This window comes from Aureobasidium pullulans (genome assembly GCF_000721785.1).
Source record: "Aureobasidium pullulans EXF-150 unplaced genomic scaffold scaffold_27, whole genome shotgun sequence".
NCBI lineage: Eukaryota > Fungi > Ascomycota > Dothideomycetes > Dothideales > Saccotheciaceae > Aureobasidium > Aureobasidium pullulans.
In genome coordinates, this window is record NW_021941047.1 from 154,556 (window position 1) to 171,811 (window position 17,256).

General features: G+C 50.7%; 8 protein-coding genes across 8 annotated transcripts; 4 read left to right on the plus strand and 4 right to left on the minus strand.

Moving 5' to 3' along the window:
• Window positions 1-593: 593 nt before the first annotated feature.
• M438DRAFT_326891 (uncharacterized protein) lies at window positions 594-2,793 on the minus strand. Its single transcript, XM_029903144.1, has 2 exons — window positions 2,497-2,793; window positions 594-2,442 (listed from the first exon to the last, which is right to left on the minus strand). Exons 1-2 carry the CDS (start codon window positions 2,752-2,754, stop codon window positions 703-705), a joined length of 1,998 nt encoding a protein of 665 aa, XP_029756298.1. The 5' UTR covers window positions 2,755-2,793; the 3' UTR covers window positions 594-702.
• A 159-nt stretch (window positions 2,794-2,952) lies between these two features.
• M438DRAFT_349134 (putative NEDD8 activating enzyme) lies at window positions 2,953-4,770 on the minus strand. The gene is made up of 6 exons (XM_029906322.1): window positions 4,656-4,770; window positions 4,502-4,606; window positions 4,444-4,449; window positions 4,315-4,394; window positions 3,792-4,265; window positions 2,953-3,739 (listed from the first exon to the last, which is right to left on the minus strand). Exons 1-6 carry the CDS (start codon window positions 4,718-4,720, stop codon window positions 3,150-3,152), a joined length of 1,320 nt encoding a protein of 439 aa, XP_029756299.1. The 5' UTR covers window positions 4,721-4,770; the 3' UTR covers window positions 2,953-3,149.
• Window positions 4,771-4,915: 145 nt separating this feature from the next.
• M438DRAFT_368902 (uncharacterized protein) lies at window positions 4,916-7,959 on the plus strand. Its single transcript, XM_029908073.1, has 2 exons — window positions 4,916-5,733; window positions 5,784-7,959. Exons 1-2 carry the CDS (start codon window positions 4,929-4,931, stop codon window positions 7,913-7,915), a joined length of 2,937 nt encoding a protein of 978 aa, XP_029756300.1. The 5' UTR covers window positions 4,916-4,928; the 3' UTR covers window positions 7,916-7,959.
• A 131-nt stretch (window positions 7,960-8,090) lies between these two features.
• Window positions 8,091-9,032, plus strand: M438DRAFT_359072 (uncharacterized protein; the record flags this gene model as incomplete). Its single annotated transcript, XM_029907304.1, has 1 exon — window positions 8,091-9,032. One exon carries the CDS (start codon window positions 8,091-8,093, stop codon window positions 9,030-9,032), a length of 942 nt encoding a protein of 313 aa, XP_029756301.1.
• Window positions 8,967-10,066, minus strand: M438DRAFT_349137 (beta subunit of citrate lyase). Its single transcript, XM_029906323.1, has 2 exons — window positions 10,010-10,066; window positions 8,967-9,958 (listed from the first exon to the last, which is right to left on the minus strand). The coding sequence occupies exons 1-2, from the start codon at window positions 10,047-10,049 to the stop codon at window positions 9,048-9,050; spliced, it is 951 nt and encodes a 316-aa protein (XP_029756302.1). The 5' UTR covers window positions 10,050-10,066; the 3' UTR covers window positions 8,967-9,047.
• Window positions 10,067-10,233: 167 nt separating this feature from the next.
• M438DRAFT_304971 (golgi apparatus membrane protein-like protein tvp23) lies at window positions 10,234-11,347 on the plus strand. Its single transcript, XM_029902206.1, has 3 exons — window positions 10,234-10,406; window positions 10,479-10,808; window positions 10,876-11,347. The coding sequence occupies exons 1-3, from the start codon at window positions 10,322-10,324 to the stop codon at window positions 11,025-11,027; spliced, it is 567 nt and encodes a 188-aa protein (XP_029756303.1). The 5' UTR covers window positions 10,234-10,321; the 3' UTR covers window positions 11,028-11,347.
• A 2,266-nt stretch (window positions 11,348-13,613) lies between these two features.
• M438DRAFT_304973 (uncharacterized protein) lies at window positions 13,614-15,072 on the minus strand. Its single transcript, XM_029902207.1, has 2 exons — window positions 14,807-15,072; window positions 13,614-14,759 (listed from the first exon to the last, which is right to left on the minus strand). The coding sequence occupies exons 1-2, from the start codon at window positions 14,936-14,938 to the stop codon at window positions 13,755-13,757; spliced, it is 1,137 nt and encodes a 378-aa protein (XP_029756304.1). The 5' UTR covers window positions 14,939-15,072; the 3' UTR covers window positions 13,614-13,754.
• A 988-nt stretch (window positions 15,073-16,060) lies between these two features.
• M438DRAFT_339187 (uncharacterized protein) lies at window positions 16,061-17,256 on the plus strand (the record flags this gene model as incomplete). Its single annotated transcript, XM_029904194.1, has 3 exons — window positions 16,061-16,226; window positions 16,278-16,652; window positions 16,706-17,256. The coding sequence occupies 3 exons, from the start codon at window positions 16,061-16,063 to the stop codon at window positions 17,254-17,256; spliced, it is 1,092 nt and encodes a 363-aa protein (XP_029756305.1).

Here is a 17,256-nt window from a genome sequence, read left to right on the forward strand (position 1 = left end):
ATGTCGACCGCACAGTCCGCGACCTCCAATCCCAAATCGAGCGCCGCGACAAATCCGTCTCCCTGCTCACCGAAGACGTCAACAAATCCCGCGACAAGATCGGCAACCTCCTTGCCACAATCGACGAACTCCAAGCCTCCGACTCCTCCAACCAACTCGCCGCCAAACGCGCCGAAAGAGAGTTGAGGGAAGAAAGAGAAACTAGACTCAGACTAGAGAGGGAGTTGGAAGGTATGAAGGGGTTGCAGATTGAGAGGGGCAGTGTGAGGAGGAGTGCTCTTGCTGCGTATAGTGATGCCGGTGGCGGCAGTAGAAGAGGATCTTCCATTGGACCTTTGCCGCCTTCGCTCGAGGTGCCGCAGAGGATCAGTAGCCTTAGTAAGGGCTTTTTGTAAATAGATATACATGGTAGGGGGAAAGGGCATGATGGGAACGATGGATAAGGAGGACGACCACTTTTCGTATTCTTCTTCTTCTTGGGAACGAGGCGTTTTGATCTGGTTTGGACATTGTTTTCTCAAGAGCTTGTCTACGGATTTGTCTCACTCAATGGATAGGAATGAACTTTTTCGTAATTTCTACACTTGAGACTTCCTGTTTGAAAAACATCATGGACAATTGCGGCCGAGATGAAGGATAATCCTGAATGTCTTCAATCGATACTTGATATCATTCTCACTAGAATTAATAGTACACCCCCCATCACCCCCTCCTCAAAAGCCACCAATACAAGACAAAAACCGGTCCGGCAGCCCAAGCAAAATCCCTCCCAAATCTATCCACCAATTTCCTCCTAAAAGTCTTTTGCACTTTCGCCCGCCTCGGTTTCTTGAACAGAGGATTACCCCAATCATCACTCTCGTCGAAAATTTCTTCCTTGTTGTACATTTGATATTCAGGGTTGGAGCCATAATAGCCTGCTTTTTCTATCAGGGAGGAAGCGGGGCGGGTGGTGGGGAGGGAGTAGTTGAACGAGGTTGCTGCTGGGGATATGCTGCGGGTGCGGGCGTTCGTTGTGCGGGCGGAGAGACGGCCGTTGGAGTCGGAGGAGGACATGGAGTTTGTGGCGCCTGAGGGAGCTCGAGAGCGTTGTTTGGAAGGTGCGTGGTTGTCGCTGTCCTTGTAGTGGGGTTTGTTGGTTGGCTCCGAGGTAGGGAGGGTGGGCATCGAGGCTGCGGCTTCTTCGTTGCGGACTTGAACTAAGGTGTTCATGGCCAAAACGATTAGGGACAAGGCGGCTAGAATTCCGTAGCGGATGAAGATGCTTAGCTGGTCGGGAAGGAGGCATAGATGGGTTTGTAATGTCGGACCATCTCTAAGAGACTCTCCATTTTCGTCGACGGGATTCCACAGACTGACTAGTTGGAAACCTGGTTTGCGGACGCCCATTGCCCAACTTATGCTCTTGACTGTGATTTCGCGTATGCCTCTGTCGTGTCTTGAAGCATAGTCTGGGTGTACCACTTCACAATAATCATGATCATCGCCCGAGAAGGCATGTGCGATATTTCCAATTTTCTCGGCGACCGTCTTCGAAATCTCCTGCGTCAGAACGTTCTGATATTGGTAGCCACCGGCGATGCGGATGGCGTTGGGCTTATCGTGCTTGAGGTTTGGCGCGGCTGGTGGGTACTTTTCGCGAAGAGGGCCACAAGGGGTGCCTTCTGGACGATACAGGGGTACGTGGCTGAGGAGGATGGTAGGAAACTCTGGCTTTGGCTCTTTCGCAAGCTCTTGCTTCGTGGGCTGGTAACCCAAGTCGTGAGGTGTGGTGACCGCATGAGCCCATCTCCTGTGTGGTATCAGGCCCTGTTGCTCCTTGAGCTCTGCACGAACAGCCTTGTGCTTCAGGCACTGGGCGTTGTCAAGAAATTGCATAGTTGAATTCCAGAGTTCGGGAGAGCTGTCTGGCTGACCCATGGCGCTCAAGCTCACAGCGTCAATGCTGACAAAGGTGTGGTTTCCTACAATGTCCACCCTGTCGCCCTCGCCGAAGTATGCCTGGTATCGGTTTCGGATGGGCACTTGGACACCATTGCCAAAGCCCAAGTCGTGATTTCCCGGAAGACTGGCGACAAACTTCTTGACCTTATGGGCGGGCATACCTCCGGTGACCTGGTCCTGGGTGAAGAAGATGTTGCCGAAGCGGTCGTACTCGTTCAACCAGTACTTGTCGCCGTACTTTTTCCATTGCTGCTCCGAAGGTTGGAAGCCTTCGAAATGTGTAGACCATTCTCTTCCTCCATCGAACAGATCTCCCAAGAACAAGGTTGTATCAGGGTCGATATGGCGTTGTAACAGGTGGAAGGATCGCTTGATGTACTTGTCGGTCGCAACGATGGTCAAGGAAGAAAGCGGCCAAGGTCGACCAGGATATGTGTGTGGATCGACTAGTTGAGGGTCGGCGATCAAGGCAATGCGATGAGGTTGTGCGTCCGCAGGCTACGTTGTCGATAGTCAGTCTCAAGCTCAAGTCAAGAGTCGGGATAGACATACCCATTTCTCCCACTTGTCCCACTTGCAGGCATCAATGCTACTGCTGAAGGTACTGCGTTCTCCCCATAGCAATACAAAGAACCATAGCAAGAAGATGGCTGTCGGTAGCCTGAGCAGACGACGACGTACAATTGCCAGTCTCGTCGTCGGTTTTCCTTTGGCGTCATACTGCCATTGTCGCACAAGGCGCTGCCACATGTTGGTCAAGCCTTTCTCATCTTTGGATGTCGCGTAGGACGTCGCATACTGATAGCTCATGTTAATGGCAGGTTCGCACTCATTGTTGCGAGCTTCTGCTTGCACAGAGAAAGAACCAAACCGACCTCGAAACTGCCTGCCCCTTTTGACGACGCCGAGGTCATCCGTCATCGTCTCGAGCTTCGCGTCCGCCTCGTCAGCCCCACCAATTTGTTCCTCCATACTCCGTACAACGGTACTATTCTCTTGGGAACCTCTTCTTGCTTCATGATTGATCAAGTTTTGTACATTCGAGTCTCGTATATCGAGCCATCTACGCTAATTGGAGTCCTCTACCTATCAGAACCTTGAGATCCCCCAAGAACGCCTACGCTATGCTTCATCATTTCGTGCCCAAAGATCCCCAAGAACTTCACCTTCCATGCCGCGCTGTGTCTTGTTTTTGCGACCACTCTTCAGGTGAAATGCACCTTGAACTTGAAGTCAATGGTGAATGCGGGGTCACTGACTCCTACTTCCTGTCCATCAGACAGAAGCTCCTCCAGCTTGCGCTTCAAGTTGGGACGAGTCTGCTCCTCGAGACTGGGAGGTGCCGAATAGTAGAGCGACTTCTCCTCGGTTCTGATCGAGGGCTTCTTGAGCTGTGCTTCAGGTCTCTCTGCGAGATGCTCCAGGAACTCCTGCAGTGTCCACTCCTTCTTGACATTGATCACCTTGGCCAGATTGCCGCAAACGGGACAGTCGTCCTTCTTCTCATGCTCGAATGTGTATGTATAGATGCTGTCGTCGCCACTGTACATCATGTAGTTGTTTTCTTCGGGGTGGCCCAGGAAGGGTGCGGTGCCCGTCACGATCTTGAAGGCTTCAAGGCAGCACGAGGCGGCGACAATGGCGTTGGTCGAGGCGATAGCAGGGATGATGTTCTTGACAACACCTTGAGTCATCGAGTAGGTGACTCCGGGGATGTTGTATTCCTCTGCGCGTTTCAGCGCCTTTGCGAATAACCAAGAAATGTGCTCCGTGTCGTCGGTGTCGAGAGTGATGTCTGAGCTATGTTAGATGCAGGATCTCAACTATGTCTGCGCCTCTCATCTTACCTTTACGCTCCTCGTCCCAAGCAATCAGATGAGCCCACTCGATACAGTGCTGAGGTTGACGAGGAATGGTGGCCAAAGTGCATAGAGGTACAGCGGCACGGGGAGCATGCATGTCCAGCTGGCACTCGATGCAGCTCGTCATGGTGGGTAGGATGACCCTAGACTGGCCTCTGAAACCTTCGGTACCGCCATCGATCAAGGGCTTCAGGCTGTCGACATTGTTGTCGTCCACCATGCCAACCAGAGTGGCGTTGATCCATCTTCTTGCTTCAATGCTGTCCAGACCGCAGACGATGACGTTGAACTGAAGATAGTAGTCCTCGTCCTTGTCCTGGATCTTGCCGCAGTATGGTGTGATCTTGACTCCCTTGCAACGCTTCTCGACAAAGCGAGCGGCCACTTCGGCCTTGTAACTTCCAACATCGGCCTGGCGGAAGAGGAACTGGCGGTTCAGGTTGGATACGTCGATTGTGTCTGTCTCGTCGTTCAGTACGGCGCATAAGGTGCATCGGGGTTGGCGTACCCATGTCAATGACATCGATGTTCTTGAATCCAGACAAGGCGAGGTTCTTGAGGATTTCACATCCAAGGCCACCGGCTCCACTGCACAGGGTTAGTGGAGGAAGCATAACCAAGGTTGGATCATACGAACATGACCCTATGGCAAGTTAGCTTTGGTCTTCGTGACAAGTAATGAGTGTAAGACTCACAGGATCTTTGCATCCTTGAGGCTCTGGATCTTTTGGTCACCCGGTGTAGCGTTGTCCGGATCAGTGAATTGTCCTTCGCGCATCAGAATTGTGTCTAGATGCTTCCTGCAACTAATTAGCTCTGGTTCGAGGTCGGAGTTCAGATAGATCGTACCATCTTGCGCGGTTCTCAGGAGCAGAGTCGACGGCTTCAACCTGTGGTGTGCTTTCCGTAGCCATGTCGATGTGCAGTTCACGAAAATCGGTTTGAAGACCAAGTGTTGATGGAGCAATTGACAAAGATGTCATTGTGTCGGCGTCGGAGACAGCGGCGTTAAGCGGAGTGCACGATCCAGGCGCACGTACCATCTCGCGTAAACCTGCAGAACCTATCATGGTAGTCTTGCTGCTTTGCTAAAACACCACCAAGTCGCAAACCAAAACAACCATGGGTGATTTTTTGACAGCTGTATCGACTGTTTCTCTAAGATCAAGGCCAGCTGCTAAGAACCTTGTCGTCGAGGAGAGTGTTCCGGAAAGCTCTCAACCCCGTATACGCAACTCGCCCACTTCGCCTGAAGAAGTACTACAGATTCTACGTTCGAGTCCCGATGCAGATGCCATCGAGGACCTGCTTTTGTTCTTGAACCAACCCTCGCAGAAGTCCGCTGGGTTTGACATCAAGACACCTACTGCTTCTTCCGCCAAAGTAGTGAACGAACTCATAAACACAACTCTTACGGACTTCTGGGACAGCTCTGATCAAACAAATCGTTTGATTATAGACTGTCTGAGGAGTGTAGCTGGCATTGGTGCAGTACTTGCAAAACTCCGCATCTTGGTATCTCAGCACGAATCAACTCGGCAAGGTGTAAAGAAATCGGATACGACAACGCCATTATCAGACCTGATATCAGTCTTCTCACAGCTACTAAACTCCAATGACTTGGCTCAAACTATCTATGCCGACATTGACAGACTTGTCGACAGTCAGGCAAAGCGAACACTTCTGTGGAAAGAGTACCTCGCACTCGTAGGGACCGGAAAGATCATCGCTTCTGTGGCACAAGCAGAAGACACAGTCAAGTCTGCTGGAGGGCAAGACAATTCATCATGGCTCTCAGATGGTTCGAAGTATTCTGCGTGGATGGGACGCAATGTCTCCAACATGATACATCAAGCAGGAAATAACCCCAAGGCATGTAAGGCTACAGCTCAGCTTTGCGGTAAAGCTCTTGGTATTGGCTATCCAGGTACGACAATTTTCATCTACCGACAATTTCAAGTACTAAACATCTCTCAGTTCGAGTTGTTGAGGAGATCCACACGCTCTCTACATTTGCTTCGCCAGACGGACTTCCGCTACTTCAGTCGTTGCTGCAGAACCTACAGGTGCACGAACAGCGGCAAGTCCTAGACCAGACTTTGAAGATTTTGTCAAATCGATGCCTGCCTCTATTGTCGGCTCCTGATTTTGACGAGCCCTTGAATGAATCATCTACCACAATTGCTGCGACCTCCGCTACAATTACTGGTATGGTAGGAAATAGCGATGCCATGAGAGCACATCTTGAAACATGGTTATCCGATCCTGTACTAAATGCCTCAGAGTCTTTCAGCATACGAAGGGCGGCTGTTTCTGCATTCGTTCACTCCACCAAAGGCTCGGCAAACATGCTCGAAGATCCAGTTCAAGACCTCATGGAGAAGACCATGAAACGCTTCGGCGATAACCTCTTCGTCAAGCATTCTCCAATCTTGCAACAAGAAGCCTGCGCGCAAATTTTGCTCTTAGTCGCAGGATATGCACATAGAGCGCAGCCGATGTCACTGTTTATCATGGCCCGTTCGAGTGCACATCTAAATGGCATGTCAAACCGTCTGAACTCATCCTCGCCAAAGGCCCGATTCCTCGGAATGGTCGTTGGTATGGCTATATCAGACCTCGTGGACAAGTCTGGATCCAAGATGAACTTCGATATCGATGACATGAAGACGCCCGAAGGAAAGTGGTATCAGCATCTCGTCAGAGTCAACGACAAAGTCGGCAACTACACCGACATCAAGAACGTCTTCGGCAACGAGACCACAAACTCTCTTACGAAGAGCTCACAGACAAACAAGTCGCCCGCCTCGAGAAAGAAGCCGGTTCCGTCAAAACCAAAGCCTAAGCCTATGATCCAAGAAGAGCCTCGAGGATCCAGGATCATGGAGGTGTTGGACGACTCTGAGGAAGACGATGATCTTGTGCCTTACGCTAAGCCAGACTCTGATCCCGAAGATGAGGACGAAGATCCAACTATGATTAATCGTGACAAGCCAAAGGCTCCTGTGTACATCCGGGATCTAATGGCTGGTCTCAACGACTCGGAAAACTACGATCGACATAGCCTAGCCGTCAAGAATGCCGCTGCTCTGATACGTCGTAAAGCTTCGTTCGGCAAGGAAGTCAGCGACCATGCACTCGAACTCGCCTCGATCTTGGTTGGACTCGGCGACACTTTCGACATGGAAGATTTCCTTGAGCTTCGCTTGCAAGCGCTTATTGCAGTGCTTGTATCCAATCCATCGCAAATGGCACCGTGGTTCGCGCGTCAAGTATTTGACGGTGATTATTCATTGAGTCAGCGTACTACCATCCTGAGCGTCTTAGGTCTGGGCGCTCGAGAGCTGGCAGGCTACAAGGATGAAGACGAAGACCTGAACCCTAAGATTGCAGCCACAGCCTTCCCCAGCAAACAGCTTCCAGAAAGACTGCACAAATTGTATGCCGCCGAGCGAAACGCACCACTCACACGAATTGCCTCGGGTCTGGAGCGAGCTATGATCCAGCCGATGGCCCTTGACGCAGCTGACAAAATGTCCGGACCCAACATTTTGAAGGTCAGAACATTCTCATCGCGTATGGAAGTCGAAAAGAGGAAGAAGGTCATACCTAACGCACTGGCCAAGATTGTTGCAGAGGGCTTCTTCTTCCCTCTGACAGGACGTTGGTGGCAGAACCTGCAAGCATATGGAGCAGAGAACGTGCACTTCCAGCCATTCTTGCTCAGCACGTATCTCAAGACATTGTCGCTCATCTTGCATGCAGCAGGATCAGGAACCATCAGTCTTCCGCAGATGACAGCAGAGTTCTGGGAACTGATCTTGAGTGTCAGAACGAATGCGTTGGCTGATGTCAGTGTTTTGGAAGCAGTCCTCTTCGCAACTCTGACACTTCTGGACATGAATGAAGATAAACGTAGACTGGCAGAGGAGCACTCGAAACAGTTGATCGAGACTCAGGAGTGGGTTGAACTCGTCTTTGACAGAGTTGGTGGAGGAGACGAGGAGGGCGAGAGGATCCGCATGCTTGCAGCAAGCGTTTTGATGAAAACCAGAGAAGTGGTAGAGAAGTACCAACGCTTGATGGTTGGAGATTTAGTAGACTACTAGGATAATAGAGTGAATTATACTGGTCAGAAAGCAGTCAATGCCGTAGAATTAAACGTGGTTGGTGGACCACAACGGTGTAGCTAAGTGATGATCAGGGTGACCCCGCTGTCAACCATAACCATCGACATCATCAACCTCAAGCTTCAATCATACTCGACCATACAACAACGTGAACATGCCCGACTCCGACGACGCCCTCCTGGCGAGGCTGAACGCTCTCCGTAAATCACCTGTCACACTATCCAAGACGTCTCCTCCCGATCTGCCAGCGACTCCCCAGCGAACAGGAAACTCAGACCTGACCGCGAGGTTCCGCAGCTTGACGCCCAACAGCGCTGTCGCATCGCCATTCCAAGAGCCAGAAGACACAGAACACAATGAAGAAGACGACAGAACAATCGAAGAGTTGCTGCAAGATCTTGGGCCCGAGGACCAATGGTCTGTCCAGCGTGATGAGGGCGAGCGTATCCGCGACCTGATGAGAGAAGCCAAGAGTGCACTGCCCGAAGAGACGGAGGAGCAGCCAAACAAAGAGCTGGATATTGAGGTTGAAGCTGCTGAGCCGGAGCAAGATGACGAAGAGGAGGATGAGAAGAATGAGGACAAGAGGGATGATGAGGAGGCTGACGACTACGTTCAACGCGTTCTCGCGGAGCTTGCTTTGGAGAAGAAGTATGGCGGGCCAGACGAAGAAGATGAGCAAGAAGACGAGCGCAAGAAATCGACTTCAGATGAGCAAGATGAGGGACATGGTGGATTGTCTTTGCCATCAGCGCCTACGGAGCTACCGTCTTCGCCAGCGCCTGTTGATGAGTTCAACATCGACGATGCTCTATCGGCACGGTTCGCGTCCCTATCGCTTCCTGGAGTACCTTCGTTCAACCCAGCCACGAAGCCTGTCAGCATACAAAAAAGCGGACCCAAGTCGAACTTGCCCAAGTACACGGACGAGGACATGGAGAGCTGGTGTTGCATCTGCAATGAAGATGCTACGGTAAAATGCATGGGCTGTGATGGCGACCTATACTGCCAGGAATGCTGGAGAGATGGTCACGGAACTGGACCCGGTCAGGAAAGAGGTCACAGAGCACTCGCATACGCCAAAGACGCTTCTTGAACGAATTGAGATTCTCTACTCGGGTTCTTGATCCTTGAACTTCTCTCTGACGGACGCGACGTCGAATTCACACAACTCCGCCTTCTTCACCAAGGCTTTGGCCTTGCCAACCACTGGGACGTCGATCATCTTTCCATCCAGTGTCCAGGCTCCACGACCTTGGGCATCTGCCTTTTCGTCTGCTATCACTACTCTTACGGCGTAATCCACCTCTTCCTGACTGGGGCTGAATATGTTCTGGACCAGCTCTACCTGGCTAGGATGGATGCATTGCTTGCCGTTGTAACCCATTCTCTTACCACCCTCGCTCTCTTCCTTGAGCACCTGCTGGCCTTCCTCACCACGGAACGATGTTGTAACGAGATCAATGGTCGAAGGCAGACTGAAGGCTCTAGCCGCTGTTGCGATAGCCGATCTTGCATACAAGAACTCCTTGAGGTCTGGCGTACGCGTGATGCTGAGGTCGAGGGCAAAGTCCTCTGCAGCAAAGATGAGACCGCTCAGATATGGCGAAGCCTTGCAAATGGCAGACAAGTCCATGACCGCTCGCGCCGACTCGATCAAAGCGATCAACCGGATAGGAGATTTGGCGCCAGGACCATGTCTTTCAGGAAGAGCATGACGGATGACATCGGTAATGAAGTGTAGATCAGACGCACTGTTGACTTTTGGGATGACCAGAGCGTCAAGATTGGGTGCTTTGAGCACTTGGGTCAGGTCGTCTAGGGCGTAACCACTGTCGACCGAGTTTATGCGGACGGCTTGTTCTTTGATGCCTGCTACTCTTTCTCGAGATAGGATGGCTTGGAGGTTCGAGCGTGCTTCTGCTTTCTTGCCGGGAGTGACGGAGTCTTCGAGATCGTAGCACATTGTGTCGACGGCCACGCCCCGCGATTTCTCGAGGAACCGCATTGATGAGCCGGGCACTGTGTCGCTGTCTCAGCTAGAAGTTTTACAGATGTAGATTGTAGCCATACCATAAAGGAGTGCCCGACGTACGATTAGAGAGGCCGCCATTCTGTTCAATGCTTTGTGAAGGTATCTAAGAAGTCAACAATCAGAGAGCACGCATGCCATCATGGTGGGGGCTCGGCACGACCGAGGGACGGGAATCGGCATCCGGAGCTCTCCCCACAGTTGCTCGACTCGGTCAGAAAGCAACAGCCTCCTGGACACGAGTCATAAACCAACGACGCGTCCCCTTGGGAAGTGGTAGAGCTGTCCGGATAGCAGCTGCCTTGTCGCTTTGTCGCAAACCATCTCTTGCACCCAACACACCTCACATCGCCATGGACAACCCACAGCAAGGCTCTCTGAGCTGGCGACTAAGTTCGCACCCCATCACCCTCCTCTGCTTCCTCGGTTTCCGCATCGGTAACACACCCTCACAGCAATGAATCTCCTGCTGCTACAACCAGAAGCTAATGCTATCTTCTCTTTCCACAGCCAGTCTCCTCGTCTACCTCTTCGGCCTCCTCTTCATCAAAAACTACGTCCTCGTCTTCATCGTCACAATCGTACTTCTCGCAATGGACTTTTACTACCTCAAAAACATCGCCGGCAGGAGATTGGTGGGCCTCCGCTGGTGGAATGAAGTCAACGTACAATCAGGCGACAGCAATTGGGTCTTTGAGTCGGCGGACCCGGAAACCAGACATATCAATGCTACGGACAAGAGATTCTTCTGGTTGGCGCTGTACTCGCAGCCGGTCAGTTGGGTGGCTTTGGGTATCGTTGCGATTTTCAGATTCGAGTTTATTTGGCTCAGTTTGGTTGGTATGTTGATGAAGATTCCGCTATGGTATTTTTCATGGGCGTGTGAAAGCTAATCTTGGAGTTACAGTCATCGCCATCGTCCTTGCCGTCACGAATACCCTCGCCTTTTCTCGCTGCGACAAGTTCAGCCAAGCCACCAATATCGCGACCGGCGCCTTTTCTGCCAGCGGGCTCGCCAGCAATCTCGGCGGTGCTATGATTGGTCGTTTCTTCAGATGAAAAGCTGGGTTTCAAAAAATGACTATTTTTTCTTTCTCTCGTCATCATCGTTGACCCGCTGTTGCATGCTTGCATATCATTCGCATACCCCTTCCTTGTTTTTTTGCGTTTCGCAGAGTGAAGAAAGAATTACAAAAGCTACTTATATCAACTGCATTTTTCGTTTCGTGTGTTTCGTGTTGTAGTTTTATTTCCCTAATGCTGTGCTGTTTTTTTGTCTTGTTTGCTTCTGTCGTATGTTTTCCTTGCTTTGATGCTCTTTCGTGCTACGTGTTTTGCTGTAGCAGGAAAGGAATCAAAACCTGGATCGAGATCCTCGGACACTGTGTGTCGAACTAGCCATCCAAAGGCAATATGCTTCTTATGACGAGTTACGTGTGCATCGAGAGCGTATACTCCTTTATACAATCTCTAGACACTGCATCTACATGAGAATCCATCTTGCCTTTTCGATAGTTATATCCAAAGGACATATCGAAAGCCTGAGGACTCTGTTCTGGTTTGATCTCCTATGCCCATACATTATGCATTGTTGTTCTCTTGTTTTTTTTATATGCTTTATGATCTTATTGCTCTGCTTATTTCCTTGCGCTTGTGTTTCTGTTTGATACGTATGTTGACCCTTCCTCCACTACAGATAGATCTCGACGTAGCGTATGGATGTCTTGTACCAGTGCTATAGTCGTTGCTGCAAGCACCCATCAAGAAGAAGGCTCATAGCTCTTACAAGGATCCAGCTAATCAGATTCTGTCTACTAAAGCTTCAGTCGCTCGAAGAGCCCATCTAGCGGGGGTAAGAAAACATTGTAGCATTTTCGTTTCGGGTTGGTGTAAAGGGGCTTCGAGCGTCACGGCTCTAAGAAGGTTGGAAGGTGATGGAGGAGATCGATGGGTGTTCTCAGGGGTCGGGGTGTCAACGTGAGTTGGTGCCCTGGAGCTGGGTCACCTTCGTCTGGCGATAAAGCGATGGTGATAGAAGGGGCGCGGCTAGGAGGGGATGCGTAGGCTTGGGCGGGGATATGCAGGGGTCCGCGACGGTAGATAGGGGACCGGCGTCGATACGACGAGATGATGAGACGATGGTGGTAGCTTGTGGCACTGATCATGTAGGTATGGTTGATTGGTATGGAAGATGGAAGATGGATGATGGATAACGATGACAGCGACGATAGCATACGGCGACGGCGGCGTAGGGCAACTCGACTGAGCCCTTTCCACAGATATGTCGCGGACGATGACGATCTTGAGCGACAACAACTGCTGGACAAGAACGCGATACATGATAGACAACGATGATAAGCAGCGATGGATGACCATGTCGATCGACGGCAACGAGGAACGACAACCACGAATAGAAGACGCACGGCAACGAGAGTGCATTGAAGGCATTTACGGCGCCGACGCAACGTCGTAAGCTGTTGGTCACGACCATCAGCGGCGATAGACAAAGAAAGTCAAAGCGGACATACGTATCGAGACACTGCTTCCAGACACACGGCAGCATGGAACATGACAGGAAACACAAACTGATGAGCAAATATGATGGACAAATCCGACCGAGCCGACAGCAATGACGGACGACGACTACGGACGACGCTGAGGGGTGACGTTTATGGGAGACGCCGATGAACGACGATACCATAAACAACGGATGCTTCACGACGCCATGATACACATCATCTACACGCCTACCATACCAGCAACACCAAAGAACCAACCTCGACACTTTCTTCTATGAGCTCCAGCAACAAGGCCAAAGACACATTGAAAAAAAAAAAGTAGTAGCCTTGCGACGTACTATCAGCCTGGCGGGCTCGAACCACCGCTCATTAAAGAGTCTCTAAACCTGCAACTCGGATCAGTGAAGAAATCATCAATAAAGATAAAAGAGTGACATGAAGGCGAGTACGACCATCCCCAGGATCAGACCGGCGGCCCACTGAACAGCGTCTCTCGGCGAGTTTTTCATTTAAGCCTTTATAACAAGACGGTCGGTATGTTATTAGCTGTTCATAAGGGTCTCCTCTCTACCTAGTGTTTTTTTTGTAACAGGGGGGTTAAACCGTAGTTGATAAAGCAACCAGAGCCCTGAGTGGCTTCAGGGCATCGCGAAAGATGCCCAACGAGAGTGTGAGTCTTATTAGATCCCCTTGAAGGACCGCCGCGATATCCCATCAAATACCTGGGAAGGTCGTGGAAAGGAGGAGGAAGGATTGTGCAAGGATGGGGATGATACTCAGCTGCTGAATGAACGCTCAGTGCAATGCGTTGATCGACAATGATGTGGAAGAAGAAGAAGAAAAGAGGCAGGATGGCAGAGGGGAATGCTCACTTTAAAGGAGATGCTGCTTAGTAAGCTGGCTCCATTGTAAACGGTGACTCTTAGCAGTATGACCAGAATACTAACTCAAGGTGGGCTCTGTTGAGTCACAGAGGGGGGCGGTCACGGGCTCTATGGACGCGCGAAGAGACGCGATATACAGTTTGACGCGCCGACAGACACCTCTCGGTCTTGTATCGCTGGAATAATCTGAATACTCAAGAGAAACACCATTTTCTGCTGAGCGATTGATGTTTAGTCGAATTCAGGGGTAATGTGGTATAGCCGTTGAAATATGAAAGCGTCGGCATCATGTCACTTAAGCTTTGACTTAAGCAGCGACGAACGTCATAAGCGACTAAGAAGAACAAGAATTCGAACAACGAATATTTGTGGATTGGATACAACTATATGTTCGAATATGTCTGTCTGACCTCCCGTGCATCCTTGTCCACTTCGCAGTCGTCCTCGCCATCGCTGATATCATCGATCAGCAGCGTCAGTCTCGCAGGCAGCGGTATAGATGACTCGGGCATTCCGAAAGTGCGTGACCAAGAGAATCGATTGACCTTGCCCGTAGGCGTGGGCAACGCGAGTGTCTCTGTGTCAGCAGCGGCACCATCTTTGGTAGTCTGTGTCGAACTCCAAGTGTTATCGTCGGCGAACTTTTGAGCGCAGATGATGGGAGAGAGCTTGATGACGTTCGTATCTCCCTCCTCAAGATAGGCGCCTGTCGTAGTTGTAGCTCCGGTAGATATCTTCTTCGCCCGAACCAGCATTCCTGGGAGTGGAGTCGAACACATCATAGATGTGGCGATGATGCCGAGGCCCATCTCGAGTACGACGCATGCGATGACCGTAAGGTTGGTCGGATTGAAGTCTCTCAAAGCAGTAAAGCTGCCGGTGCCCAAGACACGGAAGATCGCAGCCGTACTACTGAGAGCCCCGACGGCGGTGACGATAGAGACCGAAGCTTTGACCTTACGGCTGAGATTTGACGTCCAGACAACCGTAGCAGGAAGCAGTGTATATATCCAGTCCGTGACGACATTGAAGATCGCGGCAACCAGCCACCAAAGTAACATGTTCGACCAATGTGTGCATTGCTGTAGACTGTCTTTACGAGCCATTTTGCCTGGCATGCCGCAGAAGAAGAGACCGAGGAGCAGTTCGGTGATCGCGTAAGTATTGAAGGCGATCGTGATGGCGATGATTAGGAGGCGCTGCCATCTGCGCGAGAAGAATCTGTTGAACGATATTGCCAGAGAGGTCTTGATACAGATAGCAGTCATGATCGAGAGGTCGTAGGAGGCGAGAAACATGTAGGATACAATATTCGCCGTCGTGTGAGGTTGTTGAGGATCTATGGTGGTCATGACCAGGACACAGCCGCACTGCCCACTGAACAGGATCTTCTTGGTGTAAGTTTAAGTCATTAAAGGTCGAAGGACAGACGTACCACTGCTAGTAGCAAGATCCAGTCATCCCATCGGACACAACTGGTCACGAATATCTTGACCCAGAACCTCACGAACACCGACACCCATGCGAGCGATAGGCAAGCAACAACCAGAGCAAGCATATGAATCATCTTGCAAGAGTCCGAAAGTGCCAGTCAGTGCCTACAAGACCTCTCTGAATACAAGGTTGCGGGCAATCTCTCGAGATGCTGTTCACCACTTGATGTACAAAGAGTCGATTCCAAGGTGGAGAGGTTCGTATTCATTCCGAGCTATGGATTTTGATCAGCACGAACATGGATCTGGCCACATTCATATAGCACAAATCGCGGAAGCGTTGTACAGTTGAACGTTGGTACCATACGATTTTCAACTGCCATCCGGAGATATATGAGAATTGACAACGGCTCAGCCTTACCACAACTTACTCGTTCATTACCGACATTGACGGATTGGAAGTATCGAAGCCAATCTTCAACTTCAAGACGGACGGCTTCTGATTCTTCCACTGAGATGTGATGCATTATTCTGGCGACTTTTGATTGTTGTTCTTGACCGACGCGATGTTGGTGAAGTCGAGCGAGGAACAGAATTTGCCGACAGAAACTCGATATCGAGTCAGAGCCAACGGTCAAGCTATCGAAATGTATGCCGACAGTCCGGATACAACGTGAGCTCTAGCATGGCCAAGTCCAGCTCCACGTTCTTCCAGAAGGAAAGCAAGAGCATGTCCGGCAGAAAGGGCGTCGAGACCACACGTGGAGATACGGCGTGCTGACTCGCATGGTAAAGAGATGGCTGAATTGGTGATGGCATGCCCTTCGACGTTGGAGAGGTCTCGTCGTGGCATGTTACCATCAGGAAGGTGCTGAATGATATGTCACTGTAGCCCTAGAAGTCGCGCTCGTCTCGAGGGTTGTCGGGACCCGAATTACTTGTCTTGGAAAAGAAGCACATGTGCGGCCAAGGAACTCGAACGTGTTGAGGGTCGCTATGGTCATGTTTAAATCGACAGAGCTCCTGCAGCGACGCGCACTCATGTACTGGTATCTCAGGTCGCGATGTAGGCGAAAGATGAGGAGCTCCTCCGCATTGCCTGTCCCGGAAGGTGCGAGTGCGGGCGCTTCGTCACGTCATGCAACACTTTGATGTTATCACCACCAACATATTTATCTCCCTTTCAACTTAGCAATCAACCAATTCAACCAAAGCTTCTCTTCCGAACCGTCACCATTGCAACCTCACAAGCAACCATGGGTGGAGGCGAACATAAAGAGGCAGTCTTGGTGACTTTGCCTATGCAGGAGCCGCATGATGCTATCGAGCGATTGCAGAAGAAGTTCCCTCATCTCAAGATAACATACCGAAACGTGTCATGGACGAAGGATCGTGCTCAACTTGAGAAGGAGGTAGACAAAGGTACGATAATTCCTGATATGAAAAATATATCTTGCTAAGCCTTATCTCAAGAGCTATGGAAGGAAGCCACAGTACTGTTGACTTTATCTGCTCTGCCACCGAAACCATCAGATGCACCTCTACTCGATTTTATCCAACTCTTCTCTGCCGGGTCCAACCAGCTTGCGAGTCACCCTATCTACACTGACACCGACATTCCTATCGCCACTGCATCCGGTGTCCATGGCCCGCAGATTGCCGAGTGGGTGATCATGACCCACCTCATTCACACCCACAAGTACAACCAACTTTACGACGCACAGAAGCAGCATAAATGGGGCTCTAAGGATGGTTCGTACCGCGTCAGTGACTCTGTTGGCATGAGAGTCGGTGTTCTCGGATATGGAAGTATTGGTCGTCAAGTCGGCAGGGTGGCCAAGGCAATGGGTGAGTACTTGTTCTTGACATATACTCCGCAGTGGAGCTAACAGAATCATCAGGCATGGATGTCATCGCATTCACAGCATCTCCAAAGGACACCCCAGAGAAGAAAAAAGATGTCGGCTACATCGTCCCTGGAACCGGTGATCCGGACGGCGAGATCCCCTCTGCCTGGTACTCCGGTCTAGACAAGGAGTCTCTGCACAACTTCCTCAAGCAAGATATCGACTTGCTGCTAATTTCCGTGCCGCTCACCAAGGAGACAACTCATTTCCTATCCACCGAGGAATTCAAGGTCCTCAGCCAAAATGGCAAGAGACCTGCATACGTGACCAACATCGCCAGAGGACCTATAATCGACCAACCTGCACTCATTGAAGCCCTCAAGGATGATACTCTTGCTGGAGCTTCCCTTGATGTCACTGATCCTGAGCCCTTGCCTTCGGACAACGAGCTTTGGGATCTGGAAAACGTGATCGTTACTCCTCACATCAGCGGCAACGGTGCAGCATATGTAGACCGCGCTTTCCAGATCCTTGAACTGCAGCTAGAGCACAAGCAAAAGGGAGAAAAGTACATCAATGTGGTCAACAGGAAGAGAGGATATTAG

Excerpts from the sequence above, each read along its gene's own strand:
- M438DRAFT_326891 (XM_029903144.1), bottom strand. The coding sequence starts at position 2,754 with ATGAGCTATCAGTATGCGACGTCCTACGCGACATCCAAAGATGAGAAA. Across the intron at positions 2,443-2,496 it reads GGGACAAGTGGGAGAAATGG|CCTGCGGACGCACAACCTCA; the intron begins GTATGTCTATCC and ends TCGACAACGTAG.
- M438DRAFT_349134 (XM_029906322.1), bottom strand. The coding sequence starts at position 4,720 with ATGGCTACGGAAAGCACACCACAGGTTGAAGCCGTCGACTCTGCTCCT. Across the intron at positions 4,607-4,655 it reads CCTGAGAACCGCGCAAGATG|GAAGCATCTAGACACAATTC; the intron begins GTACGATCTATC and ends AATTAGTTGCAG. Across the intron at positions 3,740-3,791 it reads TTGGGACGAGGAGCGTAAAG|ACATCACTCTCGACACCGAC; the intron begins GTAAGATGAGAG and ends AACATAGCTCAG.
- M438DRAFT_368902 (XM_029908073.1), top strand. The coding sequence starts at position 4,929 with ATGGGTGATTTTTTGACAGCTGTATCGACTGTTTCTCTAAGATCAAGG. Across the intron at positions 5,734-5,783 it reads TCTTGGTATTGGCTATCCAG|TTCGAGTTGTTGAGGAGATC; the intron begins GTACGACAATTT and ends AACATCTCTCAG.
- M438DRAFT_349137 (XM_029906323.1), bottom strand. The coding sequence starts at position 10,049 with ATGGCGGCCTCTCTAATCGTACGTCGGGCACTCCTTTATG. Across the intron at positions 9,959-10,009 it reads ACGTCGGGCACTCCTTTATG|TGCCCGGCTCATCAATGCGG; the intron begins GTATGGCTACAA and ends ACAGCGACACAG.
- M438DRAFT_304971 (XM_029902206.1), top strand. The coding sequence starts at position 10,322 with ATGGACAACCCACAGCAAGGCTCTCTGAGCTGGCGACTAAGTTCGCAC. Across the intron at positions 10,407-10,478 it reads CTTCCTCGGTTTCCGCATCG|CCAGTCTCCTCGTCTACCTC; the intron begins GTAACACACCCT and ends CTCTTTCCACAG. Across the intron at positions 10,809-10,875 it reads TATTTGGCTCAGTTTGGTTG|TCATCGCCATCGTCCTTGCC; the intron begins GTATGTTGATGA and ends TTGGAGTTACAG.
- M438DRAFT_304973 (XM_029902207.1), bottom strand. The coding sequence starts at position 14,938 with ATGATTCATATGCTTGCTCTGGTTGTTGCTTGCCTATCGCTCGCATGG. Across the intron at positions 14,760-14,806 it reads GGATCTTGCTACTAGCAGTG|ATCCTGTTCAGTGGGCAGTG; the intron begins GTACGTCTGTCC and ends TACACCAAGAAG.